Genomic DNA, 25,027 nt, shown 5'->3' with positions numbered 1-25,027 from the left:
ATGGGCCAGTTTTGGGGAGAACAGGCTCAGGCAGGGGCTCCTCCCCCCGTCCCACCCTGGACACAGACTTGAACCCACACAGACACTCCTACTCGCACTTTATTAAGTACGGGAGGACTAGTTACAACAGGGGTAGAGGAGGCGGGGGAAGGCTCAGCCCCCACCCCCACCATCAGTGGCACACGATAATAAATAACTGGGGTGGGCACGGGGAGAGGTGGCACAGCAAACACTGATAGCAAGGCGGGGGCACAAAAGCCCCACTCCCAAGCTGTGGCCACCATCAGCACTGGTCTGATACCATGAGCAGGGAGGGGTGGGGCCCTCACTACAGAAGCCTCCCGAGTCACTAGGGCCCCCTTGTGGAGGAGAGGCGTCTTCAGCACTTGGACCCTTCTTTACGAACAGAAATCTAGACCCCTGGCTGGTCCAGTCAGACCCAGATAGTCGAGAGGCCACTGTCTTCTCAGACTTCTAGATTGTTCTATTTAGGATCCAAGAGACGAATGGCTCATTACTACCTGGGGTCCTGATTGGTCTACCCAGGACCTAGGACCTGAGAGGGTCACTGTCACTTAGGCTTCCAACAGGTCCACTCAGGACCCAACAGCAATGCATCACCATCACTTAGCCTTCTGATTGGTCCATTCAGGGCTCAGGGCAATAATGATTCCTGGTTACCTAGACCTCTGATTGGTCAACAGGCACCCCAGGCCAGGACCCAGGAAGAGCTCTAGGGGCCCCAGGGCGGAAGTGGGGAATTAGGTGCTCAGGGTTGGGGAGATCTTCACAAGGCAGCAGGGCCCAGACTGAAACAAGGGGAGGTCACAGGGCGGGATATAAGGCCACCTGGCTGGGTCAGGCCGGGGTGAACCAGTAAGAGGGGAGGGGGCACCTTCTGGGATACCAGAGTGCCCAGCCACTGCTGGGAGTGGGTGTGGGGACCTTGACTCCTTCCCTGGGTTCCAGTCCCACCCGGGTAGAAACTGGGGTGCAGGAGCCGGTAGCCCTTAGTGCAGCTCTTGGCCCATCACCTCCACCTACGGGAACAGGGTAAGGGAGGGTAGTGGCTGCACTTATGTCAGTGGGCTCAGTCCTCCAACCCCTCCATCAAGTCCGCGATGCTCTCCACGTAGTAATGGGGCACGAGGTCATGCTGGCCGGCCGCCAGGTAGGCCTGGGCCTCCTCCAGGCGGGAAACGCCCGTGAGCGTGAGCACGGTGGTCATGCCACAGCGGTGGCCGAAGAGGATGTCAGTCTCCAGGCGGTCACCCACCATCAGTGTGCGGCTGGGGTCCACGCTGAAGTGCTCTGTGATGCACTCGAACATGTAGGGGCTGGGCTTGCCCACCACCAGGGCCTGGCGGCCCGAGGCTATCTCCACGGCGGCAGCCAAACTCCCAGTGCCTGCAAAGACACGGACACTTGGTCAGTGCGGGAGGCAGCGGGAAAGGCATCCATCCAGGCCTGGGAACTGGAATCCTCAGAGGCAGCTTGGCACGGGGGTTAAATCAGGCTGAAATGAGTGAAAAGGCCGCCTGCTTCCCAGTCTTGGTGTGGGGGTTAAGGGCATAGATTCTGCAACCAGCTGCCTGCATTCACATCCCATCTCCACTTTTCTTGGGCAAGCTATTAACCTCCCTGTGCCTCAGTTTTCCCATCTCGAATATGGAGCCACTGCACATAACCAGGCCTGGCTCAGTCAGTCCTGCCTATGGTTTGCTATTTCACCCTGGCAGCCATACACCTCTGGGCAAGCCAACCTCTCTGAGTTTCCTTGGACTCACTGGAAAGAGGGATCCAAGTGATGCCTGCCTTCAAAGAGGTGCTGTGGGCACCACAGGGGCAAGTGCTTTGGAAATGGAAAAGCATTTAACCAACGGCAGTTGTGGTTATTGCTACAACAATGTGTTCTGGCATCGGAAATTGGCACCAGCTCTTTTGGAACACAGCAGGGCACAGAAATGTTTGCACCTCTGACCTAGTCTGCCTCCGCTGGGAGTGATCACAAGGCGAGAATTCAGACTGGAGACAAAAGCTACATGCTTGAAGATGTCCGTGGCTGCAGTAACTATAATAAGCAGAATTGTGGAACACACCCAAGTATTGAACAATAGGAAGGCTGTTGAGAAAAGGACGGTTCTGATTCTCAGCCCAGTACCATCCTGCCCCATACAATGAGTCCACTGTGCCCGTCCCAGCGGTACGTCTCTGTGCCAGAATGTTCTACCTTTACACTAATGTCCTTGAACAAATGATGATGATAATCACAATTTACTAAGCACATTCTAAAGTGCCAGGGGCTGTGCGGGAGCTCATGAATACCCATTTTACAGATGAGAAAGCTGATGTTCAGTGTTGTTAAGTAACTTGTCCAGGGTTCCACAGCTTAGTAAGTGGCAGATAAAGGAGATGCATTCAGGTAAGTCTGACTCAGACACACGAGGGCCGGCCTGTACTGGCTCTGGAATGCTGAATGTTTCCTTTTCAGGAATTCTGTGAGCTGGTAGTTAAAGCCACTGTTTAAAGTCAACTCATATGAACTTAAATAAAATAAAATGTTTAAAACAAAGGTAATAAATTCTCAAAACTCATCGGTGCCTAATTACTTTACCAGTATCTATGCTCTTGAGGTTATTTACATCCGTAATGATGAAAATATTACAGAATGATGTGTACTTACTTTTCTTCCCAAGCCCATGATGGGAAGTGACCTCATGTTGGTAGGCTGAAATCGGCCACCGGGGGGAGTACGAACACCACAGAAATTGGCAAAAGTGTAAATCAAGGCTCTTCGGGTTCTTAAAGATTTATCAGTATACCACTGGTCTGACCCCAAACACTCTGGGCCTCCTGTCTCCCTTCTCACAATGAATGACATTCAACGTGATTAAGCCAAAGGCACAGAAGGTGCACAAACAGCAACTGTGAGGAGGAGGAGGAACTTCCCTGGGATCAAGGCAGCGCTGGCCCAGAGTGACCCTGTGGGGCAGGTCTCCTTGACTTCTGACCTAGAACTTGCCCACTCAGTTTCCTAAGAACTGGGTCAGAAGGAAAAGCCATTCGCCCTTTGATTAGAAATTCCTTCCAGAATGAGAAGGGCTAAAGGGATTTTCTCGGCTCCAGGACCATCGCTCTGTTAGCATCTTCCTTTCCTACCAGGTCTGAGCCTATCACTCTTGGCCCCTCGTGTCCCACCTCACTCAGCCAGTATTACTGAGGCCCAACTATGTGCCAGGCGCCAGGGACAGAGCAGTGAAGGAAACAGAGATCCGTATTCTGGGGCAGCAAACATCCCAGCAGCGGCGTCTGAACGCAACTCTGCCCTCAGACCATCACATCCCAGTCTTCTCCACATCCTGTCAGGCAAGAGTCCTGCATATTCTGCTCGTGACGTATTCCTAAGACAGCAGGCCTTTCTATTTGCCGCCTCAAGTGGCTCAAGTGGCTGCCACGTGGTAACAAGATAAACACACAATTAAGCAGACACATGGGGATGGGAGGGGAAACTGGGGTGAAATTCACATTATTTCAGATTTTATGCATACTGGGGTCTTTATTTAAAATGTTATCCACTTACAAAGCTGCACGATTCAGTCGTGCTCAAACAGGACAGCAGTGGTGTATTTCCTGAGCTCTGTCTCCCCCTCTTGGCTGTGGGAATGACCAGCAGAGCTGGTGGGCACAGCCAAGTGGCTGCTGAGATTCAAGGGGCACACATGGGCAGGACCTGGTCTCTCCCCAGCACCATCCCTCCTGAGCCCTTGGGCGAGCTTCTGAACCCACAGCCTTCACCTGAGCTTTGAGGCCTTTGGAGAAACTCACTTTTCACAGCATGGCCTCAGGCAGGCAGGAGCCGCTGGCAGCTGGGAGCCCTGAGCAGTGCTCTCCCCTTGGATTTATGGGGACACTGAAGTGGTCATGCAGCAAGCAGGTCTGCGGCAAAGCCAAGACAGGCCTAGAACTATTAAGATTCCCAGCTTGGAACTGATTCTGCCATGGCCCAAGCCCTGTTCCATTCCTGAGAGCCCTGTCCTGCAAGATGCCTCCTCCAGGAAGCATTCCCAGGTCTCCTCAGCCCTAGGCCCTCCCTGCCACCCATCATAATACTCTATCTACTCCATCAATTTCACCCTGCCCTCCTAGGATCTGGAATCGATACAGTCAGTCGCCAGCAGGGAGAAAGTGATGGCGATCTCTCCCTCAGCCGACTGATGGGTTGTCCCTGCTGTCAGTTAGCCTTTGCTACTCTCTGCTCTTGTCTACTGTGAACCCTCCAAGATGTAGGAGCCTCCTTTGCTCCCGCCTCCTCTGCAGATGGGAAATTCCCAGAGGACAGCAGCGAAGAGTGCCCTGGATGTGGGGGTGTGGTCTAGAGGCTGGGGATAAGGTGGTCTCAAGAGCCAAGTTCAGGTCTTCCTGATTTGGGGTAGCTCACGCCCCTTCTCTTAGCCTTAGTTGCTTTAACTTGGAACAATAACTTCCACCTCCAGAATAATTCTGAAACTAAATAATACACCAAGGTGCTTCATAAAGCTCTGTAACAGGAGAGGGCTCAGATACAATTTACATCATCTGAGCACCTATTACAGAGCAAGCGCTTGCCCTGATCACTCTCTCCTCAGCGAAACTAAAGCTGACATGGTTAGTATTCCCATTTTACCCCCAGAGAGGAAATGCTCCACGGTTATGTAATTTAACAAGATTACAGAGCCCTGCAGCTGGGAACTCAGGTCAAACTCCATCCACCGCCCGTTCTCTCCGCACACCTGCCTTCAATCTGCCGCCAGAAACGCCTGTTCCAACCCTCGGCGGGGAGGTGGGGGGGGGGGAGGGCAAGCTTTGTCCCCAACTCTCCCACCTCACTCCGATGGCGGGTGGAGAAAATGACAGGAGTCATGGAGGCTGGTTCAGGAAGGCTAGGGTTGGGAGTCGGGGTCCTGGATTGCACCTGTGACTCCCCGAGCCACAGTGTCCTCATCTGCCCAACCGGACCCCACTTCTGCCCCTCACAGGGTGGCAGCTGCAAGAAAGCTGCAAGAAATACCAGATGTGGCCATGAAGACATGCTGGGCTGTTGCTGGGTGGGAACCGCCTGCACATCCCTCCAGTCCCCCTCCTATCGCCTGGAGACGCCCCTTCCCCAGCCCTCACCCCCAGGCATGGAGCTGAAAGCGCCGCCCCCCACCCCAGCTGTTTCCCCGCGCTCACCGGGGGTCCGGCTGCCGTCGCTGAGCGGGTGCCACGGGTCGCGGTCGGTGGCCACCAGCAGGCAGTCGGGGTCGCGCAAGTGCGCGCAGGCCTCGCTCAGCTTGGCGAAGGAGAAGTGCTCGTCGTAGCCCACAAGCACGGCGCGCACGCGCGGGGCCGCGCCCGGGTCCTCGCTGGGGTCCCCCGCCAGGCGCAGCCCGGCGGCGCGCAGCTCGGCCCGCAGCCCTTCACCGCCCAGCACGAACACCGCGCCCTGAGTGTCCGGAGGTCCGAGCAGGCGCTGGCGCAGCAAGCGCGCGGCGCACAGCGCGGAGCTGAAGAGCTGCTCGGAGCGCAGCCCCCCGAAGCCGAGACGTGCGAAGCGGAGGGCCAGCTCGGGCCGCGCGCGCCGGCTGTTGTTGCTCACGAAGAGCGCCGCCTTGCCAGCCTGAGCCAGTCTCTCCAGCAGCTCGGGGGCGCCCGGCACTGCGCACTCGCCGTTCCACAGCACCCCGTCGCAGTCGAACAGGACTCCCTGCGCCCGGCCCACCACGTCGCGCAGGGCCGCGCCGCGCAGCCGCTCGCAGCGCGCCATGCAGCCGGCTGGCTGCCCGAACACCGGAGCCGCCCCGCTCTCTTCCCGCGGGCACAGCGCGCTCGCCCGCAGAAGGCTTGTCGCGGGCACCCGCCAATCGGCGCGCCGGAAGGGCCAGGGGGCGGGGCCACGACCTGATCTGCAGCCAATGGGAGGGAGAGTCTCGGAGAGGAGCGGTCGGGGGGCTGGGAGCTACAGGAGCCTGGCGAAAAGGGCGGAATCTCGAGCGCCACCAAGGGAAGGGGGACCAATGAAGACCTAGCCTGGTCCTTCATCCCGCCTCTTAGCTCCTCTGGACCAGTAGCCGCAGAGCATCAGCGCCGACTCGCCGCCTGCCGGGAGAGGGATTGACCTTTTTGACCAATAAGGAGTTACGAATGGAAAAATAAGGCCCGTTCCTCGTTCTCCAGCCAATCACAAGCTTAAGACAGATGGTTGCTAGGAGGAAAACAAATACTAAAGGAGATGTTATCTTTGGGTCAACTCTCACTGCCTTCCTAACCCTAGATGCTCCAGTTCCGAGCGGAGCCCTGGGAAGAAGTCCTGGGATGCAGTGTGGTTGTGATTGGGGAGAGAGGCACATGGTGTCCCCTCAGACGCTGGAGCCCTTGGCCTGGACCTTTGGTTTTCCACCCTGTCTGCGCAGTAGAGTTCCCAAGGAAACGTATTTTTTTTTAATTATATAATTCACATACAGTAAGATGTGTGGATCTTAAGTGTATAGTTCGATGCCTTATAAAACGTGTGATAGGGCCCCAGAAATTCTGATTTTAATTCCTTTGGGTGAGCCCTGGCTTTTTTTGATTTGTTTTTTAATCACCCAGGGATTCTACTGTGAGGCCAGAATGGAGAGACACTGGGCTAGAGGCAGCTTGGTCCCTACTTGGTGAGGAATGTGTCACAATTCTAAGGTTGTCTGCCAACCTCTGAGAAGACTCTGAAGACTGGTCTGACCCCCAGGAGCAACTGGAGCTTCAAAGACCCGAGAAAAGGCACACCGTTCAGCCTCTGGGGCTTATATTTTGTTTCTCATTGGCCTGGCTTTTGCTCCTGACCTTTGCATAGGTGGTCTCTTTCACTTGGAATGTTCTTCCTTCTTCCTCTACCTGGCCAGCTCCCGAAAGACTGGCCCCTCCAATACTGCCCCCTCCAGGAAGTGGGTTAAACGGCTTGCTCCTAAGTGGGCTCTCATGGGTTCCTGGTGCCATGACACTTAATTTTTCTTCTTTTCCCTGTCACACAGCTTGCAGGATCTTAGTTCCCCAGTCAGGGATTGAACCTGCATCCTTGGCAGTGAAATCGGAGTCCTAGCCACTGGACCAGGAAACTCCCATGATACATGATTCTAATTGTCAGTTCTCCTGCCCTTCTCCCTGGGCATTGGGCTGAGTTGGGACCTCGCCTAGAGTCTGGCACAGAGCATGTCAGGGAATGTTTGAGGACAGGTTCATCCTTGCTCCCTGGGAAGCCTTCCCTGGGAACAGAGACCACAGGTGGGGGAAAACAGCGACGGCAGCCATCACTTGCAGGGCACTTCTGTGTGCAAGGGCAGTGCTTCGGGCTTTACAAGTGTCTCATTTAATCCTCACAACATCTCTGTGGTGGAAGCTGTTAAAGTAATTTCACATTTGAAGAAAAGGAAACTCCAGTTGCTCAGGATGTGAGGGACAGGCTCTGGAATCAAGCAGACCTGGGCCAGGTCCATGCCTCACTCGCCATGTGACCTTGGTCACTTTCTGAGTTTCAGTCTCCTCACCTGTTAAGAGGTAATGGGATTTACTTCCCCAAAATAGGATTAAGTGAACTCATGCGTAGAAAAGTACAATGTGTAGTAAAGAGTAAGCACTAAAAATGTTGGCTGTTACTATTTCAGACAAGAAAAAAGAAAGCAGGCAAAGAATAAGTAATTTTTTCCCCATTTATTAAAGTGGCTTCTTTATTTCAAGGACAGAAAATAGAACTATCATTTGGGTAGCTGCTCCAGTTTTGTCCAAAATAATTTATTTGCCAGCCTTACAAAAAAAAAAAAAATGTTGGCAAGAGAAAAAAAAAAAGTCCTGTGGGAGCAGGCAAGCCTCTGCTTCCTTCCGGTGGCTCCCCTGGGATCCTGCCAGAGAGCAGGGAGGTGGCTGAGGGGCCCCTGAGGCCCAGGGTGATCCAAGAGGAAAAGGTCTGGAAATGGAGGACTGTCCTGAGTCCTTCTTGCCCTGGGGACCGACCCAGCGGGCACCAAGGCACTTTAGGCAAAGGCTGGAGGCTCCCGCCCCCTTGGGAGGGGTAAGGGCTGTGTCCTGGGCGGACGAGGTGGGAGGGAAGGGGTGCTGAGGGGTGTCGGGGAGGAGCTGTGGGCTCAGTTGGTCTCTGAGGCGAGGCTCCTGGGCCGGGCCTGAGGGGGGATGACTGGGGCAGTGGGGGCCCTGCCTGCAGCCTCAGGGCCCTCTCCTTCCTCAGTGGCCGCCCCCAGGTCCACATGTGCAGGTGAGCTCAGAGCAACTGGGCTGAGAGAGGCCGGACCTGGGGAGGCTGGGCTGGGGGAAGCTGGTGAGTGCCGGCTCTGACGCCGGGCAGGCTGGGGGGCAACGGGGGGCAACGGGGGTGGCACCGTGGGGGCCCGGAGGCTGCTGCCAACCAGACGGCGGGGCAGAGCCCGAGGGGTCACAGGGCTGCCAGAGCCAGGGGGTGGCAGTGGCGCTGGAGGGGAGCTGCGGGTGCCGGAGACCTGGGGGGGCGGCATGGTGGGCCTGGCGGGTGCTGGGCGCTTGGCTGTGGAGGAAGGAAAGGGGTGGTTAGGTGTCTATACTGCCTGGGGCAAACCCCCAAGCTTGATGCCACCACAAGAACTTTTATCTGCTGTCCCTTCTGCAGGGAACAGGGTCCACACTGGCTGCTCACCATTCAGGCCTCTGTCCACATCTGTCCTCAGCTCGAAGGCCCCTCCCTGACCCGGCCCCAGTTACTGTCCTATCTTCCAGTCATAATTTCTTCATGGGGGACTTCGTCCTCTGGAATGATCTTGTCAGTTTTAATTTTTCTCCCTTACTTCTTGTCTCTCTGACTAGAACGCAAACTAAGTGAGGCCATCTTCTGTCCAGCTGGCTGGCACAGCACATGGGTGGCACAGAGTAGGCACTCAGTACATATTTGTTGGATAAAGAAATGCCGCCTGTCCCACCGGCCAGCTGGGTCCTCCTCACCCCTCGCTCAGAAGCCCACTAGGGCTGCCCCACCTCAGAGTTGTCTGCATGGTCCAGCCTCGCAAGGCAGCCGAGGGGCTGGGTGGGGCCAGGACAGCTGGGCTCTGCTCCAAGCTCTGCCTCCACCCACTGGGGGACTTGTTGCTCAGTTGCTTCATCGCTGAGATGGGGTGACGGCTTTGACTTCCCAGGGCTGCCGTGAGGATGAGCCCAGGCGACAGTCCTTTATCTTGTCCTCTGGTGAGCTAACATCCCATCTGTCCCCACCCCTTCTGGGAAAAGTGGCTAGATGCCCCCTCCTGTAAGAAGGTCCCTGTGCGACCTGCCAGCTCCAGCCGGTCCAGAGCTTTCTGCTCCATCCACTGCCATCCAGGTGGAAAACTCTAGCGCCTCCTGGGCTGGGCCTTTCAAGTGTCCTTGTCACCCTGGCAGATTCTCCACTTGAACCCTTGACCTTCTCACCTGCCTGACTTTAGGCCACTTCAACATGTAATTGTACCAGAGGCACGGAAGGAGACCAGCTGACCACCAGCACTGCCACCCCTTCATTCACTGTGCTTTGAAGACCCCACCTCCCTCTGTACTCCGTGATCCTGGGACTTCTTGAGGGACTGGACTCCACTGCCCTCAACACTCACAGTCATTGACTTTTATGGAGCATTTACTGGGTGCTGAGTATGGGCCAGGTAGCCCCATTTAATTCTCTAAACAGCTTCAAGGTAGGTGCGGTTATTGTCTCATTACACAGAGGAAGAAGCTGAGGCACAGACAGGTGAAGTCATCTGTCCAAGGTCACAGAGCTGGAATCTGATCGCAGAGTGTCAGGCAGCAAACCCAGGCCCTTAGCCCCCTCGATTCCATGCCTCCCCTGACTGTCTGAAAACATGGGGCAGTATGGGATTGTTGATCCCTCTCCCTGCCCACCCTCTGCCCCTTCTCTTCCCACGGCCGACTCACTCCTCCGAGCCATCTCCTCTGCTGGGGCGGCCGCCTCCGGGGGGCTCCGACTGACCTTGGGGGAGGTTGGTCTGTGGGGTGCCTCGGACTCTGCCCTGCAAGGGAAGGAGAGGGTCAAGGTCAGCCATGGCATCTCCCAGAGGTCTCCAGGCATCTGGGGAGACTCCCAGCCAACAGGCTGAGTCTGGGTCCTCCTGGAGCTGTTCCCCACCACCTTGTGGCCGGGCCTGGGGTCTGACAAGATCCTCTAGCATTGGCCAGAGTTTGCGTCCACTGAGGCCTGGCTGCTGTGTGCAACTGTGACAGTGTCCATGGTCCCCCATGTGGCCAGGATGTGGGGGCAGAAAGTCTCAGCTCTCAGCCTCCATGCGATCTGCTTTTAAAAGTAATTGATTTGGCTGGGTCGGATCTTAGCTGTGGTACTCGGGATCTTTCGCTGTGGTGCACGGACTCTCAAGTTGTGGCTCGCAGGCTCAGTCAACTCTGTGGCATGTGGGATCTTAGTTCCCCGACCAGGGATTGAACCCATGTCTCCTGCATTGCAAAGTGGATTCTTAACCACGGGACTACTAGGGAAGTCCCAGCCTCCATGTGATCTTTATGGGATGTTTCGACCACTGGAAGCCACAGAGCGGATGAGAAGCAGAGGAGGCCATGGCTCATTCCTGGCTCTGCTTTATTGGCCACTCCTTGGGGAGGCCCTTCCTGACCCCCACTTTCTTGATCCCTGTTCCCTACTCGACCATCCAGCCCTGTTCTACTGTTCTTCGTAGCACACATCACTGGCTGACATTATACTGGTGTTCTGGTTGATTCTGTCTCCCACCCCGTGGAATGCAAGCCCTAACGGCAGCACGTGTCTGTCTTCTTCATCTAAGGAAATTCACGTTCTGGGCCCGAGCAGTCTGTGATAACTGAACAACACCCACTGGCTAAGGAGACAGTACAGCACCACGCAGCCCTTCTTCTGGTTTAAAGGATCAAAGAGAAGACTGGAAAGTACGGTATTTACAAACTCCAAAATGCTCTGTTCCCTAAATCTCCAGGGTCTGAGTCAGTGCCTGGCACAGAGTAGGTGCTCATTAAAGAGCTATGGAACATAGCAGGGAACATATCAGAGGCTGAGAAGAATATGCCTGAGTCCCACCCACTCCAAACTGGGAAACCTGGTATTTGGGAGGAAAATATAATAATGATATTTCCTAAAATGCTCTTGGATGCCCTGAGAGATAGTGCCTCTGACTGGGCATCTTGGGGCCAGGACGGGGCCCTTCATACCCATCAGTCCTTACCTTTCCTTGGTAGCCACTGAGGCCAGGGTAGGGGCCAGACCGAGAGCCGGCACAGTGGCTGGGGTAGGTGTGGGAATCGATGGAAGCTCCTCAGAAGCTGGCCTGTCGCTGACCTTGTCCTGGGGGGCAGGCGCTGAGAACAGGCCCGACACGTTGAAGTTGATATCTGCAGACAGAGGGAGCAGGTATGAACTTTCAGAGCTTCCACCGGCCTCCCCACCTTGGCAGGCATCAGGACCACTTTCCCTTTATCCTGATGTTATCTAGACTTTGTTTCACCTTCCCACTCCCAGGTGGGCCTCACGGCAGTCCCACAAAGCAGGCACAATCATCCCCATTTTACAGATGAGAAACTGAGGCTACGGGGGAGAAGCCACTTCCTCCAGGCCTCCTGGTGAGTTTGCGGGGCTGCCAGGGACTGAAACTGAGTCTGGAGGGCGCCAAGTTGGGTGGATAGTTCATAAAGACAGGAGTTTTACCTCCAGGAAAGAGGGTGTCAGTGTTCTGTATCAGAGCCTCGACCACGCCTACCACCTGGATGGATGAGACCGAGGCTGCATCCAACTGGGCCAGATCCCTGGGACAAAAAGAGAGCCAAAGTGAGTCATCATTTAGCAAAGTCTAGTGACCAACTCTCTGGGCCTGTGCTGGGTGCCGGGGACACAAGGATCAATCCTTTTGTCATCTGTGGCCAGGTGAATTACAACCCCTCACGTATCACCGCATTTTACAGTTTATAACACATTTCTCTATTTATTATCTCATCAAATTCCCAAAGCAAAAATTCTCAATGTTTGTCTAGTTTCTCTCCAACTTACAAATAAAGAAATGAAGGTCCAGAGTGACTTTATAAGGTTCATCCCTGGAAGGTTGGAGGGGTGAGGCTGGAACCAGATCTCTGGCTCCTGCAACAGGCCACCAAGCACCCCATTAAAGCCATTACCCAGAATGTCTATCTCTGAAGCCCGGTGGGGTCCATGATCCCATGATCCTCACAGCAGCCTTGACAACAGAAGCTGCTCAACCCACTCCAAGGATGGAGAAACCGGGGCCCAGGGGGAAAATAAGCAGATGTTGAAACAGGGGGCAAGACTGCCACCCTCCCCCAACCCACAGCCCCTCACCCTTCTTTCTCAGGGGGCCACAGCAGGTTGGGCCCCAGGACAATGGCAATGTTGCTGGGTGTCATCTTGTTCACTTCCTGCTCCTCAGCCAGCTGTGCTAGGAACTTCATCAGATACCTGGGGGGTGGGAAGGAGGCTTGGACCAGCGGCCGGATGTCTTAGGCCATGAATACCCATGGATGCCCCCAAGGCCGGAGACCTTCCCAGCCCAGGGTTTCCAAAGAGCAGCAAAGACACCATATGGGACATTTAAACATTTTTTTCACTAGTTACATTAGCTGACCTACTGAACACCACCTCCATGGCTGGCGCTAAGTTGCGAACCCCCCAGCCGCCCTACAGAACTGGGACTGTTATGTTCCATGTCTTCCACGTGAGGGCGCCAAGGCACAGAGCGTTAAATTTCTAGCCCGGGATAACAGAGTGGCAGAGGAGCGATCCAAAGCCACTGGGTGGGATGGCTTCAGGGTTCAAGCTATATATTCAGTTCAACATCTAGTATTAAAAACACATGGCTAATACATCAAAGAGGTATTTTCAGAAATATTGCCTAGTACAAGGCAGGAGGACCTCAGCCCAGGGCCCTGAAGGGCCAGCTGGGCTTTGGCTGGGGAGGCCAGGGCAGAGGGTGTGGTGGGGGTGGTGAGGTGGGGGGTGGGCTGGGTACTAACCTGAGGTTGCTGAGGTTCTCGTGGGGCAGACGGCTGCACACTTCCTGGAGGGCCTCCAGTCGGGCTCCTGGCTCCTTCAGGCTGGGGAGGAGGAAAGACCGGGTGAGCTGTCCTGGACGGCCTATCTGCAGCCTAGTCCTCCCCAGCACATGCCCCTCATCCTCACCTGGCTGCCCTCATCCAATCATCATAGAGGTCAAAGGTCATCAGGGGCTCTGGCAGCTCCCGCAGGTAGGACTTAAGGGCACCTAGAGTGGTGGCAGGGACTTAGATTCAGCCCCCAAAGCCCCTACCTTTACCCCCAGTGCCTGGCTCTCTCCATGTTAGGAACCTGTAGCTCTTGTTCATACTAACATGTCTAGGTCTAACCCTGATGCTGAAGCTGAAACTCCAATATTTTGGCCACCTGATGCGGAGAACTGACTCATTTGAAAAGACCCTGATGCTGGGAAAGATTGAAGGCAAGAGGAGAAGGGGACAACAGAGGATGAGATGGCTGGATGGCATCACCGACTCAATGGACATGAGTTTGAGTAAACTCTGGGAGTTGGCAATGGATAGGGAGGCCTGGAGAAGGCAATGGCAACCCACTCCAGTACTCTTGCCTGGAAAATTCCATGGTCGGAGGAGCCTGGTAGGCTGCAGTCCATGGGGTCATGGAGAGTTGGACACCACTGAGCGACTTCACTTTCAATTTTCACTTTCAATTTTCACTTTCACACATTGGAGAAGGAAATGGCAACCCACTCCAGTGTTCTTGCCTGGAGAATCCCAGGGACAGGGGAGCCTGGTGGGCTGCCGTCTATGGGGTCTCACAGAGTCAGACACGACTGAAGCAACTTAGCAGCACCAGGGAGGCCTGGCATGCTGCAGCCTATGGGGTCGCAGGAATCAAACATGACTGAGTGACTGAACTGAACTGAACTGAATCGTTTCTTTGGGTCACAAGCTCTCGAGAAAACGATGAAGACTAGTGATCTTGTCCCCAGAAAAACGTACACGTGTTTCAGGGGGCTGACGATGGACCCCACGTTAAGGACCCCTATGCCTCCTCAGGTGTCTTCTTGGCAGAGTATCAGGCCTTAAGCTAAACTATTGTGGGTCCGTTTCAGGCAGCTTCAGGGGAGGGCCCTGGGGGAAGGCTCTCCACCCAGGGCTCCTCGGTGCAGGTACCTGCCACAGCATGGGGGTCAGAGCAGAACTCCTGCAGGCTGCGGGGGTCTGAGGCCATGGTCTGCTTGAGACGCTTCAGCACCGATGCTCCAGCGGCCAGACGGAAGAGGCCCTGAGGGGCAAGAGGGGGCGAGTGGGAGTCACAGAGGGGTCAGGGTGGGGGCAGGACCCCCTGCCTAGGAGGCGCTGGTCCACTCCCGGCCCAGGGGAAGGGGGCCTCAGGGGCCCCATGGGCTGGTGGGCAGAGCGAACACTACTGTGTCCGTGGCTCCTCTCGACTCTCAAGGTCTAGGATTCTGAGCAAAACGAGAAGCCTGGGAGGAGCTGGGAAAATCATGAGAAGACTGGAGTCTGGACGGGAGTGGAGGAAAGACAAGAGGCCCCGCAGGACTGTCCTGAAGCCTAGGTCTGTCTCTGAAGCATGATCCACCTCCTAAAGGCCTGCCCTCAGGAAAGCAGCCGACGTGCTAGCAGGACCGAGGAGCGCAGGATGGATGAGGGCAGCACGGGGCCGAGACTGACGTGGCTTCCCTGGCTTCTCCACCAACCTTCTCACCTGCCACTGGGCACGCCTACCCACTGGCCTCTGTCTACCTCTTGCAAAATGGAGCCAATTTTGCAAGAGGTAAGGCTTGCAAAAATGGAAGGCTCCCTGCAAGGTTTACTGGGGTAATGCAACGGAGCAAGGTGTGCAAAGGGTTGATAGCACAGGGCCTGGTCCATGTGAGCATCACTAAGGGGGAGGTGGCATCAGTTCAACTGCAGGAGGCCATGCCTTCTCTTGGCACCTGGGCGCTAATGGTGGGATTACACCCCAGCACAGGCATGCGTGGGAGGGGTGGGACCAGATGAGGGGCCCGTGCTCCTTCCCCACCTGCCCCAGCGAGCCCCACCTCTTCCTTCATGCCCTCAGAGAGCAGCATCATGACGCAGGCCTCAATAGGCAGGGCAATGTCCCGGCCCAGCTCTCGCAGGTGGATTCCCAGAGGCACCCCATACACCCTGGAGAAGGGGGCGGCCGTCATCGAAGGGGAGGGGTCTGCAGGGACGAGACAGATCAGCGGCCCAGGGTCCTCCCACCTCTAAGCAGCCAGGTCAGGGGGCTTCCACCACCCTCCTGACCACCCACAGGACACATCCTGAAACCATCCCACACATCTCTCCAAACCACCCACCTCCACTGCCTCCACCCCAGCCTGGGCCTCCGTCACTTCCCTTCTGCCTCCTAACAGGTCTCCATCCTGCCCTTTAATTCTATTCTGCATGCAGCCGCCAGAGCAATCTCTCCATCACAAATCTCACTGAGCCCTCCCCTGGATAGAACTCATTCCAGGCTCCCCAGTGCCTTTCGGGATGGAGTGCAAGCTTCTTAACAGGCCCTGAGCAGGGTGGGGGACAGGGGTGGGGGTCAGGTCCCCACCTGTTTGGCTGTGGTTCTCCCTCAGCTCAGCCAGGGCCGTGTCCAGCGAGCTCAGAGACTTGCGATGGTAATCGGCCTGAATCTCCATGAGCTGTGGGGACAAGGGGGCACCCCCCCACCCCGGGGGGCGGGGGGAAGTGAGGGAAGCTGAGTCTCCTCCAGGGGCCACAAACGCAGACCCTTCCCTCCCACCACCTTGCAGGGGATCTCAGTGGCCCCCGAGCTCCAGGTGGCTGGAGTCTGGTCTTGGACTCACGTGGATGAAGTAGTTGGCATAGGTGTCCTCCTTAGTGGCAAAGTGGTACAGGTCGGCCAAGTACTCGTCCTTGGGGACAAAGAGAGCAGGGCTTGTACCAGGGAGGCTGGGGCCTGCTGGGGAAGCTTGGAGCAGGTAGAGGTTTGCCCGAGTTGTATGGGAGGGTTGGAGTCCACTCTACTCTCGCTCTGCCAAGGTTTGCTCCTGGGCCAGCCCACGGGAACCCCTCCAAGCTCTTGAGGGGCTCTCCTGTTCCTCTCCTCTGTGTCCACATACCCTCACCACTCTCTCATTCACTCACCCTTCACTCATTCACTCAGCCAACACGCCAAGATTCTCCCCTCCTGCCCTCCTCCCTGTCCCCTCCTGCCCAGGTGTTATGGGTATGATACAGACAGAAGCAGCTACCAGGTAACGGCTGAGTACACAGACCCCAGAGCCTGGCAGCCCGGATTCAAATCCTGGCTCAGCTGCTTCCTAGCCACACGGCCTGTGCAGTGGGGACAGCGCCCACCCCGCCACCCCCACCCCCAGGAAGCTGCCAGTGCCCCTCACCTTGCACTGCTCCACCTTCCTCTTCAGCTCCTCCTCCTCCTCCTTCAGCGTCTCCACCTTGTTGGCTGTGGTGGTGTGGCTGCCTGGGCCGCCGCCCAGGCCCTGACTGCTGCCGGAGTTCTTAGCTGCCTGACTCAGCCTGAGGATCATCCCAAGGTGGGATGGTCACTGTCCCCATGGCACATTCAGAGCTAAGTGCCCCCCATCGGCCCAACCCCATAGGATTCTGGGGGTTGATAGACGCAAATCCCAGGGCGGCACAGGTCTGGGGTCTCGGCTCGGCATGAGCAGTGCTTTGGGGCGCCCCCCTGGTGGCAGGCTCGGTGATCCTAGCCATCCACCTCCAGAGTGGAGGGTGGGGGCCCTCCAGGGTTCTTGGAGGGTTGTTGATGGCTCTCCCAGGTTTTGAAGTTACCTCCAGCTGGCACAAGCATGTGCAGAGAGGCCCCATCGCATGCACCATTACCATATGTCTTCCTAAGCCCCAGGTGTGTGCACAAAGAAACACACTATACCCCTAAGGACCTTGCAGCATCCTCCTAGTTGTGGGGGGGGTGGTCTCGAAGCTCTGCGGCCACATCCATGGGCTGACCTAGGCGTGAACCACCCCCCTAGAGGCTGTGGCTCCCACCTGCTCTTAAGCGTGTTCCAGTCAGACACCAGCTTCTGCAGGCTTTTCTTGTGCTTGAGGATGGCTGGCAGCTCCTCCTGGGGGCAGGCGTGGGTAGGAGGTGGGGGTGGGGGTTCAGCGGGCTGCAGAGGTGGGGGCTGGGGGAGCTGGGGGCAGAAGGTGTGTGTGGAGGGGTCACCTCGCTCAGCCGGTTGAGTGGTTGCAGTACGTCCCTCTCCAGGGTCATCTCAAACTCGGCCAGGATGCGGGCCAGCTGGTTCTGAATGGCACAGCTCATCTCCAAGGCCTTCCTGTGGACACAGCACCCAGTGGGCCCGGGCTCCCACAGCCCCTCACCCCCTCTCTGGAGAGACTGAGGGCCTCTTCCCTCCCTATCACCTCCTGTCTCTTTTTTAAAAATTCTTTTGATTATGTGCATGGCATGTGGGATCTTAGTTCTCAGACTAGGGATCGAACCTGCACTTCTTGCATGGGCAGTATGGAGTCTTAACCAGTGGACTATCAGGGAAGTCCCAACCTCCTATCTGTTCTGTCTCTCCTTCATCTTCACCGAGCCCAATGCCCTCCCAGGCCTGGCTGCCCTCACTGACCTCTGGACACTGTTCCCAGCCCAGGCCTTCTTCCCACCCAGGTCAGCCTTCCACAGTGGGTGCCCTCTCTGATCGGGACCCTCTCCCAGCCCAGATCCCTCCTCGGCATCTCCAGGTGAGGGCTGAAGGCCCTGTCCATGCTCACCCCATGCTGGAATCGGGGTCCAACTCCTTGAAACTCTCGGCCATCGTGGTGGACAGAGCCATGAGGGGAAGCTTCTTCTGCAGGGAGAAGCAGGGGTGGCCGTGAGTGTGAGTACACACGCATGCTTGCTGGGCTTCCCTCAACCCTTCCCCACCCTCCCAGCCCCCACTCCACGGGTCTGAGCACATGGCAAGTCTCTTGGTGGCAGAACCCCAACAAGGCCTTGGGCTTGGACACGAGCGGCAGGAACCCAGGAGGGCCGCGGCGACAGGTGAGAGTAGAAGCGAGATAATGACAAGGCACAGTGGAGGTGACATCTCCGCGTGACAATGCAGAGCCCCGACCCACCTGAGGCCCCCTTGCCCCCTCCCAGAAGCCACTTGAATGGGTAAAAAGGAAAGACCAAGTCCCATCACTGAATGGAACACTAAGAACAGGGCGCAAGGAGCTTGCCTGAGGTCCGTGCACAGTTAGGGGAGACTGGGGAGCCAGGAAGACAGCCTTGGAGTAGACCCTTACCCCTGCCGCAGGGCCTCAGCTGACCTAGCTTCTGAGGAATTCGAAACCCTCCACGGCTCCCTATTGCTCTGGCCATACTGAATGGTTGTCTGATTATAAAACATGCCTCCCACGTCCCTAGCTAGTGTTGTGGAGAGCACCAGTTTAGATCAGGGAGACCAGAGTTCAAATTTCGGTTTTGCCACGTACTAGCTGTGTGACCTTGAACGAGTCCCTCTACCCCTCTATCTCCATTTCCTCCTGCAGACAGTGCTAATAAAGGCAGCCTCCTCCCACGGCTGTTGTCAGCGTTCAGTGAGGCAAGGCATAGACATATCTTAGCAACAGACTAGCCGTAATCAGTCCATAAATACTGGCTGCTGATTAATACTAGTGAGTAACACAAAATCCAGTTCAAATGCCGCTTCCTTCAGGAAGCCCTCACAGGCTGCGGAGTTGAGAGCACCTGCTCTGGGTGCTGACTGGACAGAGCCGTTCAGGTGGTCAGGGGCCTGGCTTTGGTGCAGAGGATTGGCGCTGAGGGGGCGGGGTCAAGAAGGGGAGGGGAAGAAATAGGACCTCATGAGTGAGGGGCCGGAAGAGCCTTGGGACACAGCAACCTCCACCCCCTTGGTGCCAGACTCAGACTAGCAGGGTGACCCCAGCCCCTACCTCACTGTCCCACTGGACCGAGATGTCCTGCCCAAGCCCCTCCTCCCTGGGACGCCCACTTACCACCCGTTTGTCCATGTCCGCCCCGCTCTGGCCCTGCAGACAGGCCTGCAGCCGTTTGTGGACATTGTGCGCTGCTCGCTTAGCTGGCTCCAGCCGCTGCTCCACCTGGGAGGGGGTCCGGGGGTTATAGATCATGGGGGGTTGTCATCCCCCGTGCCCCACTGCCCTCTTCTCCTCCAGAGCAGAAACTATCTTTTTCTCGCTCCTCCCGGGGATCCCATGGCCAACAGAGTGGGAATGACTCAACTCGGGGGCCCCCACTGGCATCCCCTCCTGGGCCTCTGCGGACAGCCTGTACGGACCTGCCCTGCCATCCGCTGCCGGCCCAGGCACGTACCTGCTGCAGGTCCTCACCCAGGAACTCTGCAGTCTCCGGGGTGCTGCAGTGGGGAGAGAGGTTCTGCTGAGTGGGCCCAAGTTAGGAAACCCCCTGCCTCCTCCTGCCCCCCTCCCCAATCAGGGCACCTGAACCCCTGTTCCTCCCAGTGCCCCTCCCAGTCAGGCCGCCCTGGGTGGCCCGCCCACTCGATCCCAGTCGGAACACATTCCGTGAGGGTGGGAATGGGATACTGGGCTTTTTCCTCCTCCACCCAGGGCTGTGTCCTGAGACAGGGCGGACGAAACTGAAGCGGTGACTGGAGGAGTCTCTCTTCTGCTGACCCAGGGAGAGGAGGGTTGGGCTGGCCCCAAGAACGGGAAGTGTGCAAGCTCAGACTCCCAAGCTGCTGGTCACACAGGACTCTGGACTGTGGTGGCCGGCAGGGGCCCAGGACATGGGTGGACACTGCGGCTCAGAGAAAGGTGGCCTGGCTGCCCACGCTTGCACAGGTGTCTGTGCGGGTCTTTGGACACCCAGACCCCTTCCCTGGGCCCAGTGGGTAAGAGGAGAGAAGGCAGGCTCTGGGAGCTCCCTATATTTCCGGCCTCCATCCCACCAGCCCAGAGGTTTGTGGACTTGTGGACTTGGGGATGTTTCCACCTGAGGCTACGAAAAGCAGAAGCAAGACAGAGAAGCAGGAGGCCTCGGGGCTGGCGGTGGCAGGAAGAGGCGCAGGGCAGGACAAGGGCAAGCCCCTCCTTCCATCACTGCCTGCACCCGTTGTCTTCTGTTCCCCCTAGGTCTGGGTCCCTAAGCGACCATCACCTCCCCTAGGCAACCAGGGATGGTTAACATCCCCATTGTACAGAGGGGACAAGTGAGGTCAGGGAGGACCATCCACTCCAGGGCTCCTAGAGACAGCGAAGACCCAATATCCTTGATCCTCCACCCACCCTCCAATGAGAGCTGGGGGTTCCCCTGCCCCAAAGGCCAGGGCCTGCTCCTCCTGCCTTGGAGGTGGGGGTGGCCTTCGGGGGAAGGAGGAGAGGTGGCCAGTCATAAGGTGGCTGTCCAGCTGTCCTTGGCCTCCCCAGGGTCCTGCCAGGGTGAGGATGGGGCTGGGAGGAAAGAGTTGACACTCACCGTCCCAGGCTGCCCGTGTGGGCCAGCTGCCGCATGCGATGCAGCTGCCTCTTCATCATCTTGGGGGCAGGCTGGAGGCCGCGGGGTCACGGTGGGGGTCGAGGGCCCGGCAGCCCCCGGCCCAGCCTGCCTCGGCCTGCGGCGCCTCTCTCGCCCCGGATGGGTGGGCGGTGCTCCTCGCTTCCTGGGCCAGCCGCGCTCTGGCTGCGGCTCGCTCTCTCCTCCCCCGCTGGCGACTCCGCCCCCGGCCCCCAGGTCACTCCTCTCTCCCAAGTTTGTTTTCTCGCTCTTTTCGCGTCTTCCGGTCCCCTCCGGGCCCCTCGTTGTCCCCCGCCGGTCCCGGCGAGTGTGGGTCCGCCGGCGGTCCGGCGATTCACAGGTTGTGTGTGCGGCCCCTCCTCCCCTCTCCGCCCCGCCCAGCCCCGGTGGCGGGAAGCAGGTAAGCCCGTTCCAGCCGCCGCGCCTGCCCAGCTTGGCTTCCTGGGTTCCTGCCCCACCCACTGGCCTGCGGGGCCAAGGTATAAATAACCTCAGCACCCTCTTAAAGGAGACACAGGGTTCCATGCTTAGGAGTCAGATGCCAAGAACAGGTCCATCCAGGTTTCCCAAAAGGATGCTGTCCTGCCACTCATTTCCCCAAAGGACCCCCTGGCCACCTGGAGCCAAAGGTCAGCCTCCTCGCACCTGCTGGAAGATGATTGGCTGGCCACTTTGGCGTCCTGGGGCACCTGGCTGCCGTGTGCCCTGGGACAAGTCCCTGGAACTCTGGCCTCACTGCCTGTAATGGCCTGTGGGTCAGCTGTCCCAACCCTGCCCACCTGGCAGAGTGGACGAGATACCCCTGCCTGCTCCTGTAGCACCCGTTTCTGCTGGCATCTCCCTTTTCATGGGGGTACTCACCTTCCTTCAGCCACGGCAGACGCTCTCCACCATCCTGCTCTCTTCCGGCCTCAACATGGAGTTTCCTCCATCTATGAAGTCCCTTCACTGGGAGGACTTCCTCAGTCCCTGCCCTAACTTCTTGTGAGGCAGTGATGTGGCTGATGCTTTGACCTCCCCAAACTCAGCAGTAGTTATTTCTTTGAGCCTCCACCCAAAACAGACTTGGACATACAGTAGATGCTCCATGCGTGCGTCACTTTTCAGTCGTGTCCCACTGTTTGTGACCCAATGGACTGTAGCCCACCAGCCTCCTCTGTCCATGGGGTTCTCCAGGCAAGAGTACTGGAGTGGGTTGCCATGGCCTTCTCCAGGGAGATGCTCCGTAACTGCTAGTAAACTCAAAATGAGAGCCTTTGGGCAACAGTAGGCTCTCTTTACTCTGAACCTCTGCACCCCTTGGGCATCAGGAGCTCCGAGGGTAGGGGGCGGGGGGCCTGAGGTAGAGTCCTGGTTCACTCACTGCTCTTTGCCTTGTTAGAGCTTCAGTTCACTTTGAGGGTTACTTGAGCACCTACTACTGTGTATGAGTGGGCAGACTGGGGACTTCTGAGAGTAGAGCCTCCAATTTGGACATCTTGACACATTTCCAGTGCCCAGCATGGGCCCTGGCACACAGTTGGGCATGCGTTGGGCACTGGTTGCCCCTCCACTCTTTAAAGGGAGAGCAGGCAGGCCCTAGCGGGGTGTGGAGGGGCTGCGAAGGGAAGCTGAATGCGGAATCCTGGCCGGAAGTTGAAAAGTTGTTGGATCAAAGGCTCAGGCCAGGATGAGGGGATCAATCCCAGGCTAGGTTTCCTTGCCCACTTCCCTTCTCCCAGCTGGAAGGCCCCCCAGGAGGGATTCTTGAGGAAGGCAGGGCTTGATGAATGCCTTGATGGAAAGAGACATCAGGGTCCAATGTAGACTTGGCTTCTTAAGATGTGGGGCTGCTCTTTGCAATGTCTGGGTTCTAGTTCTAGCCTCTCCACCTTCGCTACTGGACTTCATGGTGACTCAGTTTCCCCTGTCTTTGCAGTTGTCGCAACCAGCTGTGTGAAGAATCAGGAAACGGAAGACTCCCGAGGCAGCAACGTGACACCAGGTGCCACTGTCCTGGCATATGGGAAACTTCCAGGTCCCCACCCTGTTCCAGCCTTGCCTTTGGCCCAGACCATACTGGCCTGGACTTGATCACTTCCCCAGCTGTTCTGAAGGGACTTGAGGGCAAGTCCTGGCTTGTACCTCTGTCCTTCCCAGTTTTGCCTGAGTCTGAGCCCCCAGCTCCAGCTTAAGGAGGGTTCAGTCCATGTGGACTGTAGCAGCAGCTGCTGTGGAGACAACTGGGCCACATGATCAGGCCATCTGAACTCTGGGCCTCCCCTCTGGGCTTCAGACTTCCCTCCAGCCAAACCCAAGAGCTTTTGCAGGAAGGGCACCTGGCTCTTCTGTGTCCAGCCTGGGTAGCACTGCCATACCTTTTAGCTGGGTAAGGGGTGTATTTTAGGATATAATTAAGCCTGAGCACACTCAGATCATCAACAATCATATAAAGGTTTGAAGCCCTTGTAGGTGGAGCATAAGCTGTTCCTTTGAAGGATGTTGTCATCAGAGACTTTCAGACACAGAGGTTTCAATCAGTGAATATTGAGATCATAGTTTTAGAACTGCATATGTGGGACTGCAGAGGTCACCAGGCAATGACTTGCTCAGTGTCCTCCTGACGAGGGCCTGCGTGTTGTCTGGCTCATGCCGAATTCAGGGGCTGAACAACGTGCCACAGTCACAGGAGCTCAACAAACAGTTGACTTGAATGGCAAGTGAAGACATTGCATCAGAGGACATTTATCTCCAGCCCAGAGGCAGCAGGAACAGAGTTTACTGGTATAGACAGAGCTGACTAGCTGGGCTCAGCCTCTCACTAGCAGGGTGACCTGAACTGAGGCAGTTCACCTTCCTGAGCCTTTGCTCACTTGAGAATAACAGTAGCATCTACCTGATAGGGTGTTGTGTTAAATAAATTGATATGTAAAATGCTTAAGACCGTGCCTGACTTTATTATTCAGCCTGCAGAGTCAGGAACGGAAAGATCGTTTAACCCCCATTCCTGCCTCAGTTGCCCCCTTGCCCTCTGTATCCTGCTACAGGGGGACAATGGCACTTATTGTCAGATACTCTAGCACCTTCTCCAGTGAGGTTGGGATCATGGGGTTTTATAGGTGAGTAGACCCAGGCTCCTGGCCCACGTCCCTGGGCGGCTAAATGGTAGAAGCCAAGTTAGGAAGCAAATCCGACAGGCTCCAAAACAGCCACGTGCTCTCTTGCTGCGCCAGATGGCACTGCCTGGAGACTCCAGAAATGCTGGTCCCTTCCGGCCCCCGCCTCCCGCCTTAATCCCCGTGGCTGCTTCAGGAGGCCCAGCAGCTTCAGTGCAGATTGTCTGCAAAAACCTGCAACGGCATGGGAAGCGCCCACTGCTGAAGCTCCAGCAGGATGTGGGCAGGGAGGCCAGCGGCTGGCGTCAAGGTGGTGGTAGCAGGGGTCAGCGGTGGGGCCGCAGAACCGAGCAAAAACATCCCCTTTTAGACACTTGACAAAGTGTTTGTGGCCGGATTGGTGCTGCCGTCCATGTGGAGGCTTCTGCCCGAAGCAGCTAGGCGGGTGGCAGTCATTTCTGTGGCTCCAAAAACGTCCTCAAGCCAAAAGGACTTCCCAGGAAATCCTGGGTGGAGCTGGGGCAGGGACACACCACAGTCCCTACAGCCCTGGAGAGCATGTGTCCTCAACCCTGGCCCTGGGGGACAGCACCTGCCGGGGGGTGAGGAGGGTGGTGATGTGCAGTCAGTGTAGTCACTTCCCAGGACTGCTGGTCACACTTGGGCCCTAACATGTGCCTGCAGGCACTGGATAAGCTCCCCAAGCCTCAAGTTTCTTACTTTTACGGGGCTGGAGGGAGGGGCTGCTTGCTCCAGGCCTTGCGCAGCACCAGGTTAGGCCAGCTCCCCTCTTATCTACCTTGCTGGCCTGGAACCCTGCCAGGAGGCCTGTGGAGGATGGGGGCAGGGGCATCAGGGAACAGCAGAGACAGGCTCTCTGGGTGAGTGGCGGCCTCTGTCTCTTGGCTGCTATGAAGGGAAGAGCAGTGTCCTGTGCTTGCTCTTAGGAAAGCAGCTGCCTCCAGCGGCATAAACAGAAGTGGAAGTGTGGCTTCGAGGCCTGGGAAGTCCCACTGCTCCTGGGGTGGAGGTGGGGGTCACCCTTGAGGAGGCAGAGAACACTTCCTGTGTCCCTCTCTCCCAGCCCGAGGGCTCCGGAGGCTCTGGACCTGTCTAGATTGACACCCCGTATTTGGGAATGATGCAACAGGTGGTGGAGGCAAAGGGTCCTCTCTTCTGATTAGAGCACCCCTGCTGGCCCCTCAGACAGATGCAGGCTTGTGGAGCACCTCCCGTCCACCTCCAGCTTCTGGTGGCCATGCTCCTGGCTCAGGGGTCTGAGGACGGGGCTGTTCAGGAGGCATGTGGCAGGACGGACAGGCAGACAGCTGGATGGGTAGACTGGATCGAGGGTGGTCTAAAAGACTGAACAGATCTTCTTGCCCCTGTGGTCACTGCAAGTTGA

General features: G+C 57.0%; 2 protein-coding genes and 1 long non-coding RNA gene across 3 annotated transcripts; 1 reads left to right on the top strand and 2 right to left on the bottom strand.

Annotated features, from left to right (window-relative positions):
* Positions 1-81: 81 nt before the first annotated feature.
* On the bottom strand, positions 82-7,723 carry PDXP (pyridoxal phosphatase). Its single transcript, XM_069581578.1, has 2 exons — positions 5,212-7,723; positions 82-1,407 (listed from the first exon to the last, which is right to left on the bottom strand). Exons 1-2 carry the CDS (start codon positions 5,783-5,785, stop codon positions 1,091-1,093), a joined length of 891 nt encoding a protein of 296 aa, XP_069437679.1. The 5' UTR covers positions 5,786-7,723; the 3' UTR covers positions 82-1,090.
* On the bottom strand, positions 7,690-20,969 carry SH3BP1 (SH3 domain binding protein 1). The gene is made up of 18 exons (XM_069581576.1): positions 20,489-20,969; positions 19,364-19,406; positions 19,027-19,131; positions 17,794-17,870; positions 17,237-17,348; positions 17,059-17,135; positions 16,428-16,566; positions 15,873-15,941; positions 15,617-15,707; positions 15,090-15,235; positions 14,197-14,308; positions 13,190-13,271; positions 13,024-13,104; positions 12,353-12,469; positions 11,708-11,805; positions 11,229-11,394; positions 9,937-10,031; positions 7,690-8,548 (listed from the first exon to the last, which is right to left on the bottom strand). Exons 1-18 carry the CDS (start codon positions 20,545-20,547, stop codon positions 8,136-8,138), a joined length of 2,082 nt encoding a protein of 693 aa, XP_069437677.1. The 5' UTR covers positions 20,548-20,969; the 3' UTR covers positions 7,690-8,135.
* LOC138436078 (uncharacterized) lies at positions 20,665-23,447 on the top strand. Its single transcript, XR_011255327.1, has 2 exons — positions 20,665-20,927; positions 22,446-23,447. It is a non-coding gene; the product is annotated as an uncharacterized lncRNA (long non-coding RNA).
* Positions 23,448-25,027: the final 1,580 nt, after the last annotated feature.

This window comes from Ovis canadensis, chromosome 3, assembly GCF_042477335.2.
Source record: "Ovis canadensis isolate MfBH-ARS-UI-01 breed Bighorn chromosome 3, ARS-UI_OviCan_v2, whole genome shotgun sequence".
Taxonomy (NCBI): Eukaryota; Metazoa; Chordata; class Mammalia; order Artiodactyla; family Bovidae; genus Ovis; species Ovis canadensis.
This window is presented reverse-complemented; position numbering and strand designations above follow the sequence as displayed.